Genomic DNA, 20,538 nt, shown 5'->3' with positions numbered 1-20,538 from the left:
TTGACCGGATTTATTACCATGTTCATAATTTTGTAGGCGTAGTCTTTGTACTAAGAATTTAGTTTTTTTATCAATTATCTCATTTAATTCTAGTTTTGTTTTGCGTATTTTGTTCAATGTTTCCTGATCTTGGTGGGACGCGTAGGCTTCTTCTAGTGATTTGATGTTTTTTTCTAATTCCTGAATATTTTTGTTTTCTTTTTTCTTTTTATGTGATGAGAAAGAAATTATTTTACCTCTCATCACAGCTTTCCCTGCTTCCCATAGAACAGAAGCTGATGTTTCGGGAGTGTCATTATAGTCCAAATATGAAGTCCACTCTTTTTTAAAATATTTAATAAAGTCTTCATCTTTAAGTAGTGATATATTAAATCTCCAGTTTTTTCTTGGCATAGTATTATTCTTGTGCATTAGTGTTAAAGATACAGGACCATGATCGCTGACAGCTATAGGGTGAATCTCAGTGTCTGAAATGTCGTTCAGCAGTGAGCTGCTGACCAAAAAATAATCCAGACGAGAGTAGGAGTGATGGACATGTGAGAAAAAAGTATATTCCTTACTGGTGGGGTGAAGGGAGCGCCATGCATCGCAAAGACCAAAGTCGCTCATATACTGTTTGATTATATTTGTGGACTGCCAATTACGCTGAGTTCCCGCTGTATTGAGCCTATCCATGTCTTCATTTAGTCCAAGGTTGAGGTCGCCTCCAAGAACAAGTGTGCCATCTAAGTGTTCAGAGAGTGCACTGAAAAAACCGTGAAAGAATGAGGGATCATCAACATTTGGACCATATACACTTGCAATACATAGCTTTTTATCAAGTATAGATAGTTTAATGATTAAGAATCTGCCCTCTGGATCTATAACTGTATCGAGTACTGTGAAATTAATATTTTTATGTATTAAAATTGCTACTCCCCTTTGTCTAGAATTATAACAAGCTGAGAACACATTAGGAAACTCAGGTGTTTTAAGTTCATTCAAACCTCTAAGAGGTCTGTGGGTCTCTTGTAAAAGGACAACATCTGCCTGTAGTTTTTTGAGTTGGTTAAATATTTTTAACCTCTTTACTCTGGAGCCAGCTCCATTTATATTCCATGTAATGAACCTCAGTGTACCCATAGATGTTTGTGTATAACTAGGGATGTATGCTGTGTGCGTCGCTTAGCCAGGTGGAGAGAATACGTCACTTGTTCATAAATAAAGAGAAGGAGAGAGAGAAAAAATGTGTGGCGAGATGCTCCCTGAGTCTGACTTTGTGTATGCATAGTTACTAATATGAGTAGGCTTGGCTTAAGTGTGTGTATCCTAAACGACTGTGTGCGCTGTCTGACTGATGTAAATGTGCTGCCGTTGAGCGCATGGTGCGTATGTGTCGAAATAAAGGATGTTTGTGGATGAGTGTCGAAGCAGGTGATCGAGGCAGTGAAAGGAATAAAGAAAGAAACCAAGGACAGGGGTGAGCAGCATAAAACCAAGAGGGGGGGAAAGAGAGGGAAAAAAAACGAGAAGAAAAAAAACAAAACAAAACGTAAACATTCCAATTAAATCACTGACGGAGAGTGACGGTGTTAATTCTGCTATGAAATCACACTTTAAGATGCGATTTGATGCTGGTAAGTTAAACAGATGTTAATGCAAGTTAGTGTGAGTGGATAGGGAAATGGTGTGGCTGATTCTTATCTGGTGTGAGGTTAATACAGCCACGGAGTGATGTTGGGGTCGCGGTGGAGCTGTCCGTCCACGTACAGCCGGTCCACAGCGATGACAGCGCGGGAGCCTTTCTGGATGAAGCTGCGTCGGATTGGGAAGAGGACCCTGCGTCGTTCCAAGATCTCTTTGGGGAACTGGTCGTTCACGCTGAAGTCCGTTCCCTTTAATTCCCTGCCGCGGCTTTTCACATGTTTCAACAGTCCTCATGAACTGGAAAAATAAAAATAATCTTAATTCTAATCAATATAGAAATTATCTATTAGATTACATTAGTCTTGATACAGCCTCTGCCACCACATCAGATCAATTGCTCTGGGCTCCTTTGATCAGCTCCATCACCTAGTGGGGGTGGGGGGTCATAGTTTGGTCCCGCCTTCACTGTTGTGATTGGTGTGGGGGTAGGGACAGGCTTAGGGCGTCGGGGGGTTCCCCGGAGGCATTTTCCTTGGGGGGCTCAACCCGGGGTAGCGGTCATGTCCGGTTAGGGGCTCTGTTGGCTCTCAGGTGACTGTTTCCTCGCGGCTGCGTGCAGCGGGACTAGGGGAGGGTCTGTGCTGACGGACGTGGGTTACTGACCTGGTAGCCTGGCTGCCCCTGGGTGGGTCCGGGATGGGCGTGAGGTTCTGGGGGCGCTCCGTCTCTGGGCTGGGGCCCGGGCCGGGCCTCGGGGGCTTGGGTCCTGGTTGGTGTGTTGCCGGGGTTGTGGGCGGGTGGGTGCATGGGGGCCCAGCCCTGGAGCAGGGTGCCGCCGGTGCATCGAGCCACCTGGGGGGCTCTTCAACTGGTGGGGAAGATTGTCACATCTTGCAGGAGCTTTCCTCTCCTCAGGGGCTCTCTCTACAGGAGGGGGAGATACAGGAGAGGTGGAGGAAGATCTCAGCCTGGGCGTTTACTGTCTTATGTAGTCTGGAAGATGAGTGGATGGTGGGGTGGGTGCAGTTTTCTCTGTGGTGGGGTTGTGTGGACTGTCCTGGGCTCTGTGGGGCCGGGAGACGCTGCTGCACTGGGCCCCGGTCTGGATGGGCCTGGGCCCCCTTTCCCTGGTGGGTCGCGGAGTATGGGGGTGCCTACTGGGGTCAGCGGGGGAGCTGGCCCCAGGGAGGGGTCACTTGCCCCTCCCTTCCTTCCCTCCCCATCTCCAGCTGCCTCCCTCTTCCCGCTCCACCACAACCACCCACACATGCAGGACCTTGGAGTAGGGGTGTGTCACCAGGGTGCAGAGGAGGCCACCCCCCCCCCCCCCCCCCCGGTCCCCTTCTGGCTGCCTCTACCTCAATTTTATCCCACAACTTAGACATTCACATTACTCACACTCTCATTACACATACATATAGGATCTTGGGGGTGGGCACGATACACGGAATCCAAAGTACCATCAGGGTGTACACCCCACCCCTGGCGTCGTTGCCCACCTCTCAATGTTAAATACACGTAGACATTGAGGGCCAGCAGGAGGGACCATGCGCTTACCTGCTGCTCTCTGGCAGGTAGCTCCATGCCCTCCTGGGTTTTAAATGCACCTTAGAACACACATGCATCAACACTACAATGAGCGGGTGGAGGGAGGTTTGGAGTCTTCTCTCACCCCCATTCTCTGCGACCTGCTGGAGCGGGGGGGCTAGGAGGAGGAGTGCGGTCTGGAGTGTGGGGCCTCCCTGCTGCTGCGGAGTCGGGGCGGTCTGCCTCCCCCCACCGCAGGGAAAAGGGTAACACCACCTGGGTCTGGGGGCAGTTCCCCCCCTCCAGGGGCAAGGGTACCTAGACCCGGGGCTTAGAGTACGCTTGGGGAGTGTGATCGTGTGTACAGCGTCTCTTTATGTCTGTCTCCACGTTGGTTGAGTGTGGAGTAAGTGTATATGAGAGCATGAGGGTGGGAATGGATGTTTGTATATGTGTGTGCCTGTATGTCTGTGTCTATATGTCAGGTTGGGTGTCAGGCGCCACCTCTCTGGGGACATCTTAGGCCCTCCAAGGTATGGAGGCCTATCTCCCCCTACCACCACTTCCCCTGCCAGTGTCGGACTCCCTCAGACATCGGTGCGTTGGAGGTTCTTTGTGTCCGGGGATGGGCGTCCAGGTACACACCGGCTCACTCCTTGGCGGCCGCTTATCGGGGCCTGGAGCCTGGGGCTTGCTCAGGCCACTTCGGAGGTGGGGTGCCCCCGGCCTCTCGGCCTGGGGCTCGGTCACTCAGGCACGGCTGGCTGCCGGCGGAGCTCACGGGCGCGTCACTGCAACTCCCCCTGGCTTCTGCTCCGCGGCTGCTGAGTGAGCCCTCATCTGGGACTCTCCTCAGCTCTTTCTGGGACAGTGGCGCGGCTGCCCCTCTGTTGGTCTTCCTTGGTCTCTTGTGTTCTGGGGGCCTCTGGATGTCTGGAGTTTTGATCTCCTCCATACCTGCTTCATGCCCTGGAGGACGGGGCTGTGGCCCCCCCACACCCTCTAGCAGATCATTACATGAAGGAACCTTTTAAAAAACAAAAAACAAACGCGTCCATGCTCACAGATGTACACACGGGTGATCACACCGACAAACTACACCCTTTTTGGCTCCTACCTCAAAGCACACTGTGTTCTGTTGATCTTATGTGCTGCACAATAATGTTTAATATTTAGTATTTACTGTCATATTCCCATATATCATTGTGATGTTGCTTATTCTATTACTCTTGTTCTCTTCTGCTTGTTTTCTTTTTTCTTTCTCAGCAGGTGACCCAGGTGATCGATAGATGCTTTTTTTTTCTTTTTTTCTTCTTTTTTTTTCTTTTTCTGCCCGTTCTGTTGGTTTTTGTCTTTTGCCCTTCTCCCCCGTCCCTCTTCTCAGCTGTTTCTCTTTCCCTCTTTCTTTCTCCCCTTCTTTCCCCCAGTCAAGTCTGTCCCATATTCAGTAAGTGAAAATAAAATAAACAATAAAAGGTGAATCAAATGGACCATTATGGCAAGGCTGGGATGGTCAATTTGGTAAAGTAAATCCGTTGGGCATCTTTCTTTGCCTTTAGACAACAATTCTGATGGCAAAAGAGCCAAACGGGACAGACAAGAAAAAAAAAAAAAAAAAAAAGGATCCTGGTGTTATTTGTCTCTCAGAAACAGTTCATAACTTCCCTTCAACTCATTCATGTAACCTCAAAGGTAAACCTGTTTCTCCATCACCTGCTCAGCTCTGATGATTCAGTAAGGACATCTCGTGGTTTCATCTTCATGTTTCCCTCTCACCGCAAACGGATATCATGACCAGCAGCTTTTACAGCCATGGCTCCAGCAAACCTCAGCTGATACTAGAAAGTAATATTAAATACATTCTAACAACAGCTTATCAGGCAGCGGATAAACAACGTGCTGTTGTTGTTTATCCGCTGGTCTCCTCTTTCTAGCGCAAAGTGGGCGATAAAAAACAAACAAGATGGGACTTGCTGCAGAAAAGCCGATCAGCTGATCATTGATCAGTTTCATGTTTGAAGTAATAACAGGAGAGGAAGGGGGAGTGAATGAGAGAAGTAGATGCAACTGCGCTGCAAAGACAGAATAACTCCAGCTTTGTGTCTATTTTTTAATTCTAGCTGAGGTAAGGGACAAATCGCTTCCTTTTCACCTCAAACTGGAACTCAAATGACCAGTCCAGCTGTGGCTCAATATATCAGTTGTTAAGCTTAACGTGGAAATACTATGCAAACATTCAGGGATGAACTTACATACTTGCTTTACTTCTCTGGGATAGTTTTCGCAGAGATGAAATGCTGCTGTTAGGAAGCATGTAGCAGCTCCAAATGCTCCAACTGACGCTGACAGGGCATACTGCTCCGATGCGCCGAGCTGGGTTACGCCAAGTAGCGCGTTTTGTGATACTTCGGATGGGATTACATTTTTGATTTCTCTCTGATATCCGATCCAGTAATTTAAGTCAGTATCGGACAGATACCGATAGGTAATATCAGATCGGTCCATCTCTAAAAATTACAATTAGCTACTGAAAAATAGTGGCAGGACAGCTGAATAAACAAAGAATAAAAATTTTAAGCTGAGTGCACCTCTACAATAATACATTTTTAAGCAAAATGCTGTCCTGCATATTAGAGGGGGGGAATTGATCCAAATATTGATAGTATGAAAACAACTTTTTGTGTTTACTATCACGTCTCTTTAATTAATGGTCTATAACACATTTAAACCACAGGATTGTTACAGCCATTTAGAGGTCATTAAAATATGTTCCAAATTTGGCTAATGGATGCTGGTTAGGCTAATCTCACAGTCTAAATCACGAGGTACTGTTCTCCCCTACATAAACTCCCTTTATAGGTTAAAAGTAGGCTATTGTTATTGGTATCGGATCACTAGCAAAGACAGCATTGTCGCAGAGTATTGCTGTTTATTACTGATACTTCTTAAATTAAATACTAGCACATAATACCTGCCTTGTAGTCGAATGTGAAACTACGACGTGTGATATGTATGACTCTCTATATAAATGGTACTTTCTCATTCGCAGACGTGGCCGGTTAGCTCAGTTGGTTAGAGCGTGGTGCTAATAACGCCAAGGTCGCGGGTTCGATCCCCGTACGGGCCAGTCGAGCCTTTTTGTTTAATTTATTTTTACATTTCTGTTGTACTGGTTGATGACGATATTACCCTAAAAATACTGAATATCGTGTGGAGAAGTAGTTCGTCAATAGACAAATCTCGAAAACTGTCGCGGCTTATATGAAAAGTCCCCACTAGATGGTACCAAATCTTCATGTTGTATTGTGTACTAATGCAAATTACGTTTTTATAATCTTTCTTGAGGAAAAGGGCGAAACCGTATACAACAATCTGGAAAAACGCCAGGAAAAACAAATACAATATAAAAGTTGATATACTGCACAGAATCAGTCACAAAGCATAGTGGAGACTAAAGGAAATTTCCAGTTGATTCACATTGTCCACCAGCAAAATATGTCTGCCAATGTCCAGGAGACAATTCACCCATATTTATGGTCTAAATATGTTCTCTCCACCGAGAAGGTCACCAATAATCTGTTTAATGACCATGTCAACATAACTGTCTGATTCAATATCATAGTACACCTGATTTTCCATAATTTACTGAGATTTATGACAAACTGTGAGGCAAAAAGCGCTTTTGGGTTTTCTGGCAGACAGTTTAATTACAAATTTTATAAGATGGTAGTGAGACCTGCTATTATGTGTGGTTTGGGGGGGAAAAGACAAGAGGTGGAGCTGAAGATGCTGAGATCATCGGACCAGGATGGGTGGGATTAGAAATGATCATCAGAGGGACAGCTCAGGTCGAACAGTCCAGAGAATCAAGGATCAGATGGTTTGGACATGTGCAGAGGAGGGAGATGTATTGTACAAAGCATGTTGAATATGGAGCTTCAAGGCAGGAGAACACGAAGGAAGGCCACAGAAGAGGTTCTTGAATGTAGTGAAGGAGGATATGCAAATGATTGGTGTGACTAGAGATACTGCGAGTGTGTGGGTGTAAAGAGGCTGTGCTCTGGTAATGGTTTAAACAGATTTCTCAATCACATAATTAGAATGAGAATCAAAATACTGAGACGTAGGTATTAGCAGTAGGTGGCTGAGCAAGCTTTAACTGTTATTTGCTAAAGGAGTACTGTAATAGCAGCAAAGAAAAAGTACAAAAAGTTCTCCCAAGTACCAATGTGTTATTTGACTGTCTGCTACTATTTCAACACATCAAAGCAGTACAGTTTTTTTCCAGCAAGCTATTTTTCCTTATATAAAAACCTGTAAGTTCGAAAGGTTTCTTTTATACTTTTTGAAACAAATGTTGATTTCTGTGCCAGCTGTGCCAGCTCTGAAAGCGAGTTAATGCATTCCCAGTACAATACATCGACAGCTTCCTTTGTTTTCTGTAAATCTGCATTAAAAATCAGTCTAAACTTGATGCACTGCAGGACTTAAAAGAGGCAACTTTAATTGAAAAGATATAGGCAGTATTTAGTTCTTAGAAAATATTTATTGCAAAATATTTTAACATGTTTGAAATGGTATTAACACTAAATGAAATCCATGACCTTGCATTACACTGATGGCATTTACCTTGAACGTTTTGTAGCTTGACACTCAATTTCCTATTAAACTGGAAAACCCTAAAAAGCTGAAAAAGCAACAAACATTGAAGACCTTTGGAATTTGTAATCAGGCCAATAATTATGGAAGCTACAGGAACTTAACATTGTACAAAAGAATGAATCTATACTATAAAAAAAAGTTAACATGAGATATGTGATCAATGAAAACCCAGAGCATGAGCATAAGTTACAGTCACATTGTTATCTCAGAAATGAGACTTCAGGTGTTCCTTCAGTGCCGGTATAGTGGGAAGCTCTTTGCGACACACGTGGCAGCGGAGAGGTAGCTTCAACAACTCACTGGTGCCTTCTTTCACAGTGACTTTTCCATCAGTTTCAAGCATCTGAATGACATCTGCAGGAAGAAAAACACAAAGTATTTTGAGTCCACAGTATAAATGATTTGCTCTAAAGCCAAATTATTTCTAAGCAGGTGTTAAAAATAAACTAGAACTGTTCTTACCCTTAGACTCAATGAAGTAATCTGTTGTAAATGAGTTCCAATGCTTTTTGTTCTTTAAACAAGGTGAGTCAAAGTCTTGGCTGATCACGTGGAGGTGAACATGGCTGAAAGAGAGAAAATTTCAAAGCCACATTAAAAACCTGTTTAAGATTAGAAAGTAAAGTCTTAAGCGTTTACATTTCAGATCTTAGCCACAAGATGGCAGCAGATGTCCAAAACAGCTTCTAGCTTCAAGTTTCGTGGCACTTTTATTCCAAAATAATGTGGGAAGAATCTAGACCTGGGGTCCCCAATCTCAGTCCACGAGGGCCGGTGTCCCTGCAGGTTTTAGGTCTCACCCTGGGTCAACACACCTGAATCACATGATTAGCTCATTACCAGGCCTCTGGAGAACTTCAAGACATGTTGAGGAGGTAATTTATCCATTTAAATCAGCTGTGATGGATCAAGGACACATCTAAAACCTGCAGGGACACCGGCCCTCGTGGACTGGGATTGGGGACCCCTGATCTAGACACTCACACAGTATGTAGTAGTTATTTTAAGGTAATGATTGTTGTTTATGTGTCAGACGTTGGGACCACACCACAATTTATTAGATTCATTTTTCAAATACAATAATACATCTGCATCACATTTCTCTTTAATGGTTTTAAAGATGTTTTACATGTTCATATGAAAAATTAAAGCCAGATCAGAAGAACAGGATGAAACATTAAAAACGCAAATTTGAAAAATCAGAGCCTTTGTAAATGAAAACATAAAAAACAGACAAATAAAAGTAAAGGTTCAATGCGGAAATGATGAGCAATTAAGGTTCATTTAAACTAAGCGTAAACATGAAATGTACTTATTTTAAGCATAGAGAAGTCTGCACAGTTTTTTTTTAATTAACATTTATTCCCAGAAAGTTAGGATTCCCTTTCAAAATTGCTTCCAAATGTATTCTGTTGACGCTTTTGTTTTTTAGCTTTTAACGACCACGTGATTGATTTCACAAGCTTTTGAGTCAGAATGAAAATCCTTAACCCTAACCTCTTAAAAGTCATTAACTTCAGAGCTTCTTTAACCTTGAGTACCACATTAACTGGAGTGTCTACCTGGTAAACAAACAAACAAAAATGCTTACTTTGATTTTTAATTGACTTCGAACTGTCTTTCATTTCCTGAATTTCTCTCTACAATTTATTGGTCTTAATTTTTAGTTTATTCTGCCCTGTACTTCTTTATTTCATTCAGTCTTTGTTTTATTTTGCTGATCTCTGAAGCACTTTTTAAGGTAGATTCTGAAAAATTCTCTATAAAACCAACAATTATTATCATTATTATCACTATTCTTATTCTAATTTAAAACTGTTTTTTGTTGTTTTTAATTGTTTGTTATAGCAGTCTCAATAAACACATCCACTAAAGCCTCATCAGTCAAATTGTAGTAAAAGGACTAAGTCTAAGCATATTACCTCCATATTTTTAGTTTAGTTTAGTTACTCTCCCAAGTTCACAAAATCATTTCATATAGTCTAAATTTTTACCTCATGCTTGGGATGGCGTGGTATCCCGTGCGGAACTGCACCGAACTACAATCTGGGCGCTGTTGAATCATTTGGTCAGCAACTTTCTGCATGTGTTTCACCAGATCACAGTGCTCAGTGCGCAAAGCCTTCAGGCTGGGAATTGACTGCCACGGGAGCACAAGCCAGTGGTGGCGAGCTTTGGGGTATTTATCTTTAATAACGACCACTTTATCATCCTTGTACACCTAGTTTAAAAAAGTTAAAAATTGGATATTAGAGACAAAATCCAGTTCTCCAGTCAACATCACATCGTGAGTCTCTTTTATAGAACGGCTACCTGCATCTTGGGGTCTTGCATTGATGTCTTAAGGCCTTGACTCCAGTGTCCAGCATTTTCCTGCAACCGATATTAGGGGACATGTTTCTTCTGGATAATGTATTCCTTCAAACTCAAAACATGAAAACAATCGAAACATTTTTTTTCTTACATTTGTTTTTGGGGAATCAGCGTGACTGACTGACACTGAGATCCTTTCTGTTTGTTTGTCTGCTTTCATACTCTGAGCGTCCCTCTGGCTCTCTCGGTCCTCTGAAGTGGACTCTCGCTGCCTTTTTGTTCCACTTTGGCTGCCAGTGGGATCCTCTTTGAACTGTACAGTGTAGGGGTAAAGCTGATTGACAATATGAAGGCGCTGTCCAGGCTTTATTTTGACCTCACTGTCTTTACCAACCACCACGGAGTCTACAGAGGTGGGGTTTAAGCCCAGCTTTGGAATAAAAATGGGGATATAAAAGACAGATTGTAAGATTATATAGTAAAAAGTGGAAGATGGGAAAAAGTTTAACCTCTTTATAGATATTCAAATTATGAATGTGTAAGTATCTTACCTGTTTAACTTTGACATAACCTTTGTTGCATTCTGCTTTCAGCTCCACTGGTTGGAAAAGGATAACATTTGCAAAAGTCACACTTTCCACATATTAATGATAAAATCTTTGGGAAATTTATAATAGTTTAGAAAGTCAATTAAAAATGTTGTAAATGGGTTTGGGCTTCCTATGGGTCCTCCAGCTTCCTCCCACAGTCCAAAGATATACATGTTAGTGGTGATTCTAATATACCCATGGATGTGAGGCAGATACACTGTTTGTAGTGTATAGTTTAATGTATGGTTTTGGCTTTGTGTGCTCAGTAAGACGCTTAATAAGTGCTTAACCTCAATATTACAGAAATGCATTCGGCCCTTCAGTTGATCCATCAACTATTAATCAAAGCCTCATCAGAAATGGTCTCACTGGAGAGGTGACAGTCGTGAAAGAAAGAAGGGAAATGGGGAGAAAGGGTTTCAGTTCAGGTTGAGAACTGGAATGAAAAATCAAGGGCGACGGGTATTATGGCGTGTCAAATCCAAATTTAAACATTTTGGTTCAATGTGTTACTAATATGTAAGAAGGAGGTCAGGAGAAACACAACAGTAAATGTCTACAGGCATATGTAAAACACAGTGGAGGCTCGGTCTGCGTTTCAGCCAGTGTTGCTGAGATCTTATCAAAATTGATGGAATTATGAATGCAGAGAAGTACCATCACATTTTGATTCACCTTGCATCTGGAAAGCACCTGATTGGCAACAGCTAAATTTTTCAGCATCAGCTATCATCCTTGTTAAAGCAGTCTGTGATCACCTTGATTGAGAACGAAACAAAAGGCGGCCAACATCTAAAGAAGCGATTTGAATGTCATTCAAGAAGCCTGGAGAACTCCAGGCTTCTTGAAGATCGCTTAAACAGATTACAAGAACACCTGCCTAAGAGAGCTCAGGCTGTGTTGACGTGGCCATAACCTTAGCGGTCATACAATACATCTCTTTTTTTAATCTTTCTTTTTTATTTTGATAAAAAAAAAATACTTCAATAGTTGATCTAATTGTTAACACTGCTAGTGTTTCAGACTGAGATGCTGTTACCTTGCTGCCGAGAGCATTTTTTGTCTTTGATGGTTGTTTCTGGCCCTCGCCCCAACACAACAGTCTGTAAATGAGGGAGCTGGATGGGTTTATGATTCCCCTCCTCGCTAATAAGCCAACAGAGTGGCATTTTATCATCGTTTGCCTTCGGCCTCGCAACCAGGGTTTCTGTTTCCAACAGTTCACGCTTGTTTGGGTGACTGGGGGCTCCGTCGCAGGAAATAAACGTCACCGGACGCGACTTTCATTTACGATAGAGGCGGGTTAGAAGAACCTTCTAGAAGAGTTGCTGTGAACGGAGGTTGTGAGGCGACATCATTGTCTTCATATAAGGTTGGAAAACAGTAATTATCTGTTCACACGGTGTTTATCACAAGTGTCATGTGTATTTTTTGGTCGGTGTTTAAGTTGAGAAAACAACAAAGCTAATCTTTTTTTTCCTTAGCCGGGCTAAGTAGCTCAAATAGCCTCGTAGGGCCCGAGCAGCCCCAGTTTGTGCCCCTCATGTAACAGCATACATTTAACCACTGGATTATGTAAAACCTAAGTAACTGGACATGTCTGAAAAGTACCAAAAGGAGCGTTCGACAACAGTATTGAGTTGTTTTTATTGATTCATAAACACCTCTGAAACCAACTGGATACAAACATCTTGTTCAAATATACTGTGATCTTTTATTCCCACTAATAAAAGATTACAAATAGTTGAGTCGCCAAGTTTTACTATCGCTTCTAAAACAAATATGGCAGCGTTGAGTAAACAAATTACTCAACGCCGGACAGAAAGCGAAGGCACTACTGGTCTTCGCTCCTTTTTACAACGGAAAAGGTCTTGTGTAGGACTTGCTAGTTATCTGTTTTTAAAAGGGCTGGATTGAGGCTGTATTTGTGTGGTGCTGGTAACTGGTAGCTAATTCTTTGAATCCCCACCCACCCCCCGTGAAGGGATTTAGCGACTCTGTTATGATAATGAGGAATAAGTTGCTGGTTTGGATCTACTTCACCCTTTAGAGTAGGGATGCCAGACTCGATTCACATTGTGAACTCCAGTTTGAGCTTGAGTGGGCCAGATTGGTGAAAGTAAAATAATAAAAATGCTGCTGTAGTGAAATGAATCTGTCAGCAGGTCTCTTTAGGCTTAAAGAAATGTGTCAAATTAACAGAAAAGGTAAGTCATTGAGTGTCTGGCAATTATTTTGTTAACAGAAACTGTATTAGATGGTGAAAAAACAGGAACGTTTTTGTCATTTAGTTTGTTACTTACTACTCTGACGTACTATAAATGGCCATGAACGTATGAAAATACAATTAGAAGTCCAAAATTAACTAGCTCTCCGGAGGGCTAGGTTGAAGTCTTTGCTGGGCTGATTGTGGCCCACAAACTTTATGTTTCAGTCATCACCTCCCATCTAATCACAAAGTATTTCCAGGTTGATAGTTTAGGGTGACAGTGTCCATGCAGATCACATGCAATGTCCTCTATGGTCACAAGATCTGAGCTCAGATTCACAAGAAGCTGAACATTTATGAACTTTATTTTATTTATGAATATTTGATTTATTTATTTCAGTTTCTCAAGGCAAACATGGTCAAAGAAACAGGTTTTTACGACACTTTGGGTGTGCCACCCAGCGCAACTCCAGATGAGCTGAAAAAGGCCTATCGCAAACTGGCTTTGAAATATCACCCCGATAAAAATCCCACAGAAGGAGAGAAGGTGTGTAGTATTTTCTTACTGTCATTAACATCAACAGGTGAGGCACACGTCTTCTGACACGGTCTGTCTTCTCTTTTTTCTTTTCTTCAAGTTCAAGCAGATCTCACAGGCCTATGAGATTTTGTCAGATCCGAAGAAGAGAGAGATTTATGACCGGGGAGGTGAAAAGGCTATAAAAGAAGGAGGAACTGGCGGTGGAGGTGGTGGGGGCTTTGCATCACCCATGGATATCTTTGACTTGTTTTTTGGTGGAGGCAGCCGGATGCATAGAGAGCGAAAAGGTAGGCAAATGTTGAGAGGATATAGCTGTGAAATAATATGTAAAGCCATTTAGTTTGCCTGTGTTAAATATGTTCTCTGATGCAATGCGATATGAAAGAAAACTGGTTCTAAAGACTCAGACACAAAGAGTTTGAATCTGTTAAATCATACTGTGGCTTGGTGCTGTATGATCTTTAATACACCCCCACCCCTAATCGTCATGTAGAGTTTTTTGTTTTTTTTTTACAAGTACACTATTTTACACTAGAGGTCAGTCATGATACAGATAACACAGGTCTGCAACCTAAAAACTGCACGGGATTCTTTGACTGTTTCTTATAGATTTTTACTCACTGAAACCGGGGAAAATATTTTTAAAATTCAATCTCGTCATGTTTTCTTGCAAAACTCGTGTTTTTTAGTGTAATTAAGCATACAATTTCCCTTTTTAAACTGAAATCTGGTATCCTATACTTGAGTCAAAAAAGCGTATCTAATAATGATTTCTTACATTCATTTAATATTACTAAGAGTGAGACTCAAGAGAAATACAAATAGAAAATACGAGGAATTGAGTGAGGTAAGTGGAGGGTTATTTTCTTCATGGCGAAAGGTAGGGAATCTTAAAAAAATATGTTTGGTTAATTGTAATAAAACATTGTTAATTGTTTGTTTTTTTTATCACTGTTGTGCTTTTTTTATGTAAACTCCTCATGTTTTGCAAAAAATCTGTACGTGATGGAGGGAAATGGAGATCATTTTTGGATTCAGCACTCTAAAAACAATAACATTTACCAAAAATATCACATGCAGCTGAAAAATCTTTTTTGTTTTTTTGCAGACTTGTGTAATTGGCAGAGCCAGAGAATGCCAAGCAAACAAAGATTATCTCTGTACTCATAGTTTTAGCTGAAATAAAGTAGAACAGTCTTTAAAGGCTTGAAAGTTCATGCTCATACCGTAAGAGACTTGTTACTCACGGGTACACGTGCCCCTAAAGCATGCCTGATTTATGCTCTGTTTTGCGCTAGATGGCTTTAGAATTTGCTTTAGAATTACAAAGAGACAGTGTGAGAAATGCTTTCTGAAAAAATGTCTCACTCTTCGAACGTAGAGAGTTTGAATGTTTGAGTTTGGGTTTTTTTTTTTCTACTTATTACTGCATTTCAAATGTACAGCAAAATGATTGAATTATTGAAAGCTTGTCTTAGTGGTTTCTCTGGGAGACCTCTCAGGCTTAAGTGTTACTGCTGAAATCTGTGATATAACTAACTGTGCAATATTGTTGCCCCCCAGGGAAGAATATTGTTCATCAGATTACAGTGACGCTAGAAGAGCTTTATAATGGAGCAACAAGAAAACTTGCTGTCCCAAAGAATACCATTTGTGACAGATGTGAAGGTATGTTTCTCTTAAAAAGTTGCTTAGATGTTAGTGAGATGTGCGTCACATCAGTCTGGTGCAAGTTATCTAACCAAACTGTTTCTCCTGCATTATTCATTTGGCAGGTCGTGGAGGTCGTAAAGGAGCGGTACAGGTGTGCATGTCTTGTCATGGCACAGGGATGCAAGTCCGCGTACACCAGTTACTTCCAGGTATGGTACAGCAGATGTCCACAGTGTGCCACAGCTGCCAAGGACAAGGAAAAAGAATCAGCCAAAAGGACCGCTGCAAAGCATGCGGAGGCCGGAAGATCCTACGACAGAAGAAGATCTTGGAGGTCCACATTGACAAAGGTGAGAGAAATGTAAAACTTTTTTTTTGCGTCTGTTTGTGTGCAAACAAGGAAAACGGTAAACCTGTACATATGTTACCCGGTGACATTTACACAGGAATGAGAGATGGCCAGAAAATTGTTTTACATGGAGAGGGAGACCAGGAGCCGGGACTCGAGCCAGGCGACATCATCATTGTTTTAGATCAGCGAGACCATGCACAATTCACCAGGTAAAAAGAAGCTGCTCTTAAGTGTCTTTTTGTTGTTTTGAATGTTAACTAGGATGATAAACCAAGGTTGGTGCTTTACCATCACCCTCTCATCCTTTTGTGCAATAAAAATAAAATTAATTTCCATGTCCATGCTGTAGGCTGACGTTTGACTTTCTTTTTGCTTTTCTTTTTGTTTGTTTTTTTTGGTCTTCATTTTTGTCTAACTAGGAAAGGAGAGGACCTCATCATGTCCATGGAGTTGCAGCTGGTTGAGGCTTTATGTGGTTTCAAGAACCCCATTCAGACACTGGACAACAGAACTCTCCTCATCACATCACATCCAGGTAAATCAAAGTGGGAAATGCTTTTTCGGAGTTACTTTAATTGGCAACCAGATTGGTGTATGAAAATATTCTTATGTATAATGAGGTAGCATCAGCAGGCTCAGGTCCATTTTTGTTTTTTGTTTTTTTTATTGTTCTGCTTTAGAGGATATGAATGTATTATTGAAAAATGCATCCAATGAATAACACATATTGAATTTAGAAACTGTCATAGCGCTTTTTAAAATAATTCCAGGTGATTGATGTTTGAAAGATTTCTCTGTGAGATGTGAACCGTGTTTTAGATGTGTTGTGTCATTGTGATGTCCTCCTTTTCCAGAACAGTTAAAATCATTTTTTTTGAAAAATATGAATAAACAGTGATGATTTTATTTTTTTTTGTTTAGATTGACTTAATGGGCCTAATGTTATTGTCAGCCAAGCAAGCCACATTTGGTGTGGCTTGTACTTCACAGTGAAACTAGGCCACCTTGTCAAGACCACTGGACCTCTACCGTACAGTAGTTAAAATAAACTACAAACTCATTCTTACTCAGTTAATTTATTTTGATGTTGTATATATTTGTTTTTTAAATTACAGGGGAGTTGATCAGGCCTGGCGACACTAAGTGTGTCCTGAATGAAGGGATGCCCACGTATCGCAGGCCGTTTGAGAAGGGGCGTCTCATTATTCACTTCTCGGTAAGAATCTCTTTGGCATTTATTGGGGTTTTTTGTTTTGTTTTTTTTAATGCCTTTGTCTTTTATATTTTTATGACTAAATTACGCATAAGTAAGCAAAGCAGCTGATGAGGCCCATATTTGCAAACATTGACACCATTAAAATAACATAAAGTGTTAGCATTTTTCTGCATTATAATATGCGTGTATGGTCTACTGTGGAGCTGCAACTGAATCTATTTACGGATGTTTCATTAGGTGGTGTTCCCAAAAGCTAATTTCCTCCCCGAACATAAGCTGAAGGAGCTGGAGCGCTATCTCCCAGAAAAGATGGATGCAGAGCAGCCAGACAGTATGGACGATGACCTCTACATCTATGCTGACCTGGAGGACTGTGACTTTGAGAACAGGAGAAGATACAGAAATGAGTGCTACTACATGGACGAAGACGACTACGCCACCACTGGTGGTGTTCAGTGCCAGACGTCTTAAGCAACAGCTGGCCTTTGTCTATTCCAGAAGCTTAGATCCTCATCTCCAATGCAAAGCACCTTTTTTTTTTTTTGGTTACCTGTGCACTTTTAACTTTATTTTCCTTAAAAATCAATTCGTCTCTTTAGTTTGTTTGAAGTTGGTTCATAAAACTGTTTCCCAATGCCCTGTGAATGTTAAAATTGCAGGATTTGAACTTAGATGCAGTTCAGTGGAATTCCTTTTCATCTAGGACCCCCTTTTTTTTTTTCTTTTTTTTTTTCTTTTTTTTTTTTTTTTTTCCTTCTTCTTCTGTCATTCACACTGTGATTAAAGATGAGGGCTGGTATAACAGGCTTCAGGGAAAAGCATGACGGCCTGCTTTTTGTGCAGTTACACTAAAACTGATGACAATAATAGGTAAATAACCTATATATATAGAGAGAGAGAGAGAAATCTAAATCAGGCGTTGAAAACCACTTTTTGTAGTCTCATCCATTTTTGGTGTCTGTAGCTCTTTCAGACATGAAACTTGTAACGGCGCTGAATCTGTCAGTCTCTTAAAGTAACAGCATTCTGTCTTTCAGTCAGTGTTCCTCATGCCTTCATTCAGACATCCCTGTGACTGTGACAGAGATCCACGGTATGTGCACAATATCAGCTTTATTTGTAAAAGTCTTTGTATTTACCGGGACGTGCATTGTCAGTATTGACTCTAGCAAAGTCTAATGACAATTGTCATTAAGAGCAAGGACATCATCCCCAACCCTTTTCACAGAGGCTAGAAAACTTTATCACAGAAGAAATTTTTCTCTCTGAGCAGTTTAGAAACTGAGCTGGTGTTTTGCGTTCTATAGTGAGCTGATCGGCCCACAGAGCTACAACAGAGACGTGCACGCTTGTAATAGTGTGGGTGTCTCTCTGTTGTGACTGCATGCAGTCAGCCAAATACACATATTTTCTGACCTAGTGCATTTGCTGTTGTAACTTTAACTCTTTACCCTTTAAAGCCTACTAGGAGTAACCCTTGGAGTTCTTTTGTGAAGAGTGGTCACATTTCTGGTTACAGTACAGAATCACAGCGACACTTCAGAAAAACAGGAAACTATTTTAATGGTTGTAAAACCACATCTTAATTGATATACAGTGAGATGTCAAAACTCGTTAAGGGAACATGTGAGGTCATCAGATGTCGTCTTTATGGGGGAAAGAGTTAATGAAAAAGCGATCAGAGTGCTGATTTATACAGCTCAGGCGTGTTTGTCTGAAAGGGGCCCACGAGGACCAGATGGTGGTGGAGGTGCTTGGAAACTTGATTTAAAACATTAAAGCTGTTGTACCCTTTCAAGGGCTATTTTTTCAGACTTTTTATGAAAAAACATGTGACAGGTTTGAAATCAGTGTAGTCATGATTAAAACAGGGAAACGGGAAGTTCAAGCCACTTAATTTCCAACTAATGTTTGAGTTTAGCGTTTTGTTTAGTTTTTTCCTGAGCTGCAGTCAGTTGTCTGTGACGATGCCGCGCACGTCTAGTATAGTGTAAGTGTGAGAGTGTGCAAAGGTATGTGCAATCACCTTATATTTTGAAAGGCTATTTATGATTCTTGTTATACTCATTTACATTTCATAATTCTTTTTTTTTTTTTTTTAATTAGAATAGGTTTACATGCTAATATTAAAAAAACTAAACACAACGTATTCTTCCGTGCCCCGCTCCATATTGCCGCTATGCCACAGTTCATCCTCTTCCTGAAATGCTCATCCTGAAAGGTCCAGCCTGCTCTGATTGGTCAGAAAAAGCTGTCTGTGGATTAAGTCTCAAGTTTCTCAGGAGCTGGGAGTGCATGAAGACTCCTACATTCAATCATTGTGACAGTAACAGAACATTTTGTGTGCTTTGCCTATGGCTGAGACATTTTAGAGACATTTCTTTCTGTGGAAAGAAGAGAATAACTTCCTTTTTGTCCTTCTCTTTCTTACCCATGTGTGTTCCCTGACATTTTTTCCCTATCACTGGACCCGTTTTCATTTTATAAAACAAAGCATAAGCAGGGCTATTTTGAATAGGTATGATTTTTCTTTGGAAACAATGGCATGGTTGTGGCAACATTGTACTCGAAAAGGTTTCTAATGTCTGCCTGTTTAGTTTTGTTGTGAGTTTAAAATCATTGGAAGACAATGAGATCAGACTCCAAAATCTAGAGTTTAAATGACAAATGAAACCAGATATTAATATTTTTCCATATTCCTTGTGAACCTTGTAAAAGCCAAAATGAGTAATGGGAGTTTATGGGTGGGCTTTTAAAATAGATAAACCTGCAAACTTTATACCTCATTAAAGTGTCTGCCTGTTTGAAAGCCTTTTCATAACTTAACTTGAAGTTACTTGATAATGCAGTTTTATTTTTCTTTCTTTTATCTCAATGGTGTTTGCCTTGGATGTTGTAAAACGGTCATGCTCACAGAAGCAAGGGTCTCCTTAAATAATGTAAGTAGTTCTTGAATGCAGATGTGAATTTGAGCGCTCATAATGTAAGGGGATTTCAATGCAAAGAGTAATTCAAGTAAATGTTGCCAAGGTTTTAAATTAACTTGATGCATGTTTGGACCAGTGGTCTACTTGTTTGTGTTCATGTTTTCTAAATAAATGTGATTTAATGGTCTTTCTAAGTTTCTGTGTAACAGTGCTTGATATCTTTTAGAAAATCTGTCTCTGCTGTTTTTCATTAAACTGGATTTTTATACCCAGATATTAAAATTCAGACACCCTGTTACAATCTAAACCACTGGCTCAAAGTATTTTTTTCCCCTCTTTCTCTGTACATCTCACACTCTAGTCATTATTCAGTTGGATGGGAATTAATATAAAAATAGGTTTGTTTGTTTCTTCTAAAATTGAATATTTGCTGTGTTTTAATCTACAGTGACCACATATCGGGTACAGTTGCGATAGCATGCCCTTTTTTTTTTTCTCCCCATTTGAAGATTTTACATATGAGGGTTTTTTGTTTGTTTTTTTTTAATCTCCTGGTCCTTAACGGGTTCTGAAATTAGGTAAATACAACCTTAAAATTCCAAAATATTTAACAAAAACTAAGACAAAACACAAAAATGGTGTGTGAAAGATGAGGTATACGCCATGATTCAGTAGTTTGTACAACCACATGTTGCAGCTTTGAGTCATTTGTTTATGCACAGCAGTCTCAATCAGGTTTTTATCCCTTCTGTTGTAGATTTGCTGCTGTGTTTAGGATCATTGTCCTGTTGCATGAAGTAATCTGAGGCAAGTTTGAGCTGCCTCACATTTGAATCTAGATATACAGAGGAGTTTATGGTTGACTCATTGACTGCAAGGTCCTGTACCATTATGTTGTTCATCATTTGTAGTTAATGTTAGA

General features: G+C 40.9%; 2 protein-coding genes and 1 non-coding gene across 5 annotated transcripts; 2 read left to right on the top strand and 1 right to left on the bottom strand.

Moving 5' to 3' along the window:
• Positions 1-6,206: 6,206 nt before the first annotated feature.
• Positions 6,207-6,280, top strand: trnai-aau (transfer RNA isoleucine (anticodon AAU)). The gene has a single exon. It is a non-coding gene; the product is annotated as a tRNA-Ile (tRNA).
• A 1,399-nt stretch (positions 6,281-7,679) lies between these two features.
• Positions 7,680-11,999, bottom strand: aptx (aprataxin). 3 transcript variants are annotated; one of them, XM_086295681.1, is made up of 7 exons: positions 11,758-11,999; positions 10,680-10,726; positions 10,280-10,441; positions 10,129-10,188; positions 9,810-10,036; positions 8,278-8,381; positions 7,680-8,169 (listed from the first exon to the last, which is right to left on the bottom strand). In XM_086295681.1, exons 1-7 carry the CDS (start codon positions 11,885-11,887, stop codon positions 8,021-8,023), a joined length of 879 nt encoding a protein of 292 aa, XP_086151807.1. In that variant the 5' UTR covers positions 11,888-11,999; the 3' UTR covers positions 7,680-8,020. The 3 variants fall into 3 exon arrangements, with proteins under 3 accessions (XP_086151807.1, XP_086151806.1, XP_086151809.1); XM_086295680.1 differs by having other exon boundaries at positions 10,280-10,558; positions 11,758-11,998; XM_086295683.1 differs by lacking the exon at positions 10,680-10,726.
• On the top strand, positions 11,937-19,803 carry dnaja1 (DnaJ heat shock protein family (Hsp40) member A1). Its single transcript, XM_086295679.1, has 9 exons — positions 11,937-12,090; positions 13,328-13,474; positions 13,566-13,755; positions 15,032-15,136; positions 15,244-15,471; positions 15,568-15,682; positions 15,893-16,008; positions 16,589-16,689; positions 16,927-19,803. Exons 2-9 carry the CDS (start codon positions 13,343-13,345, stop codon positions 17,158-17,160), a joined length of 1,221 nt encoding a protein of 406 aa, XP_086151805.1. The 5' UTR covers positions 11,937-12,090; positions 13,328-13,342; the 3' UTR covers positions 17,161-19,803.
• The last annotated feature ends 735 nt before the right edge of the window (positions 19,804-20,538 follow it).

This window comes from Aulonocara sp. 'chitande type north' Nkhata Bay, linkage group LG6 (genome assembly GCF_057382095.1).
Source record: "Aulonocara sp. 'chitande type north' Nkhata Bay isolate Kocher_YH1m ecotype deep benthic linkage group LG6, A_spYH_male_GT1.1, whole genome shotgun sequence".
Classification (NCBI taxonomy): Eukaryota; Metazoa; Chordata; class Actinopteri; order Cichliformes; family Cichlidae; genus Aulonocara; species Aulonocara sp. 'chitande type north' Nkhata Bay.
The sequence above is the reverse complement of the archived record's forward strand: the minus strand, read 5'-3'. Positions and strand labels throughout refer to the sequence as shown.

What these genes read in the sequence shown, in the direction of transcription:
- aptx (XM_086295680.1), bottom strand. Translation starts at nt 11,887, where the DNA reads ATGCCACTCTGTTGGCTTATTAGCGAGGAGGGGAATCATAAACCCATC. An exon ending in CTGATTCCCCAAAAACAAAT is followed by an intron (nt 10,189 to 10,279) that starts GTAAGAAAAAAA and finishes TATCGGTTGCAG; the next exon opens with GAAAATGCTGGACACTGGAG. An exon ending in CACGCCATCCCAAGCATGAG is followed by an intron (nt 8,382 to 9,809) that starts GTAAAAATTTAG and finishes TCTCTCTTTCAG; the next exon opens with CCATGTTCACCTCCACGTGA.
- dnaja1 (XM_086295679.1), top strand. Translation starts at nt 13,343, where the DNA reads ATGGTCAAAGAAACAGGTTTTTACGACACTTTGGGTGTGCCACCCAGC. An exon ending in CCTCATCACATCACATCCAG is followed by an intron (nt 16,009 to 16,588) that starts GTAAATCAAAGT and finishes TTTAAATTACAG; the next exon opens with GGGAGTTGATCAGGCCTGGC. An exon ending in GTCTCATTATTCACTTCTCG is followed by an intron (nt 16,690 to 16,926) that starts GTAAGAATCTCT and finishes ATGTTTCATTAG; the next exon opens with GTGGTGTTCCCAAAAGCTAA.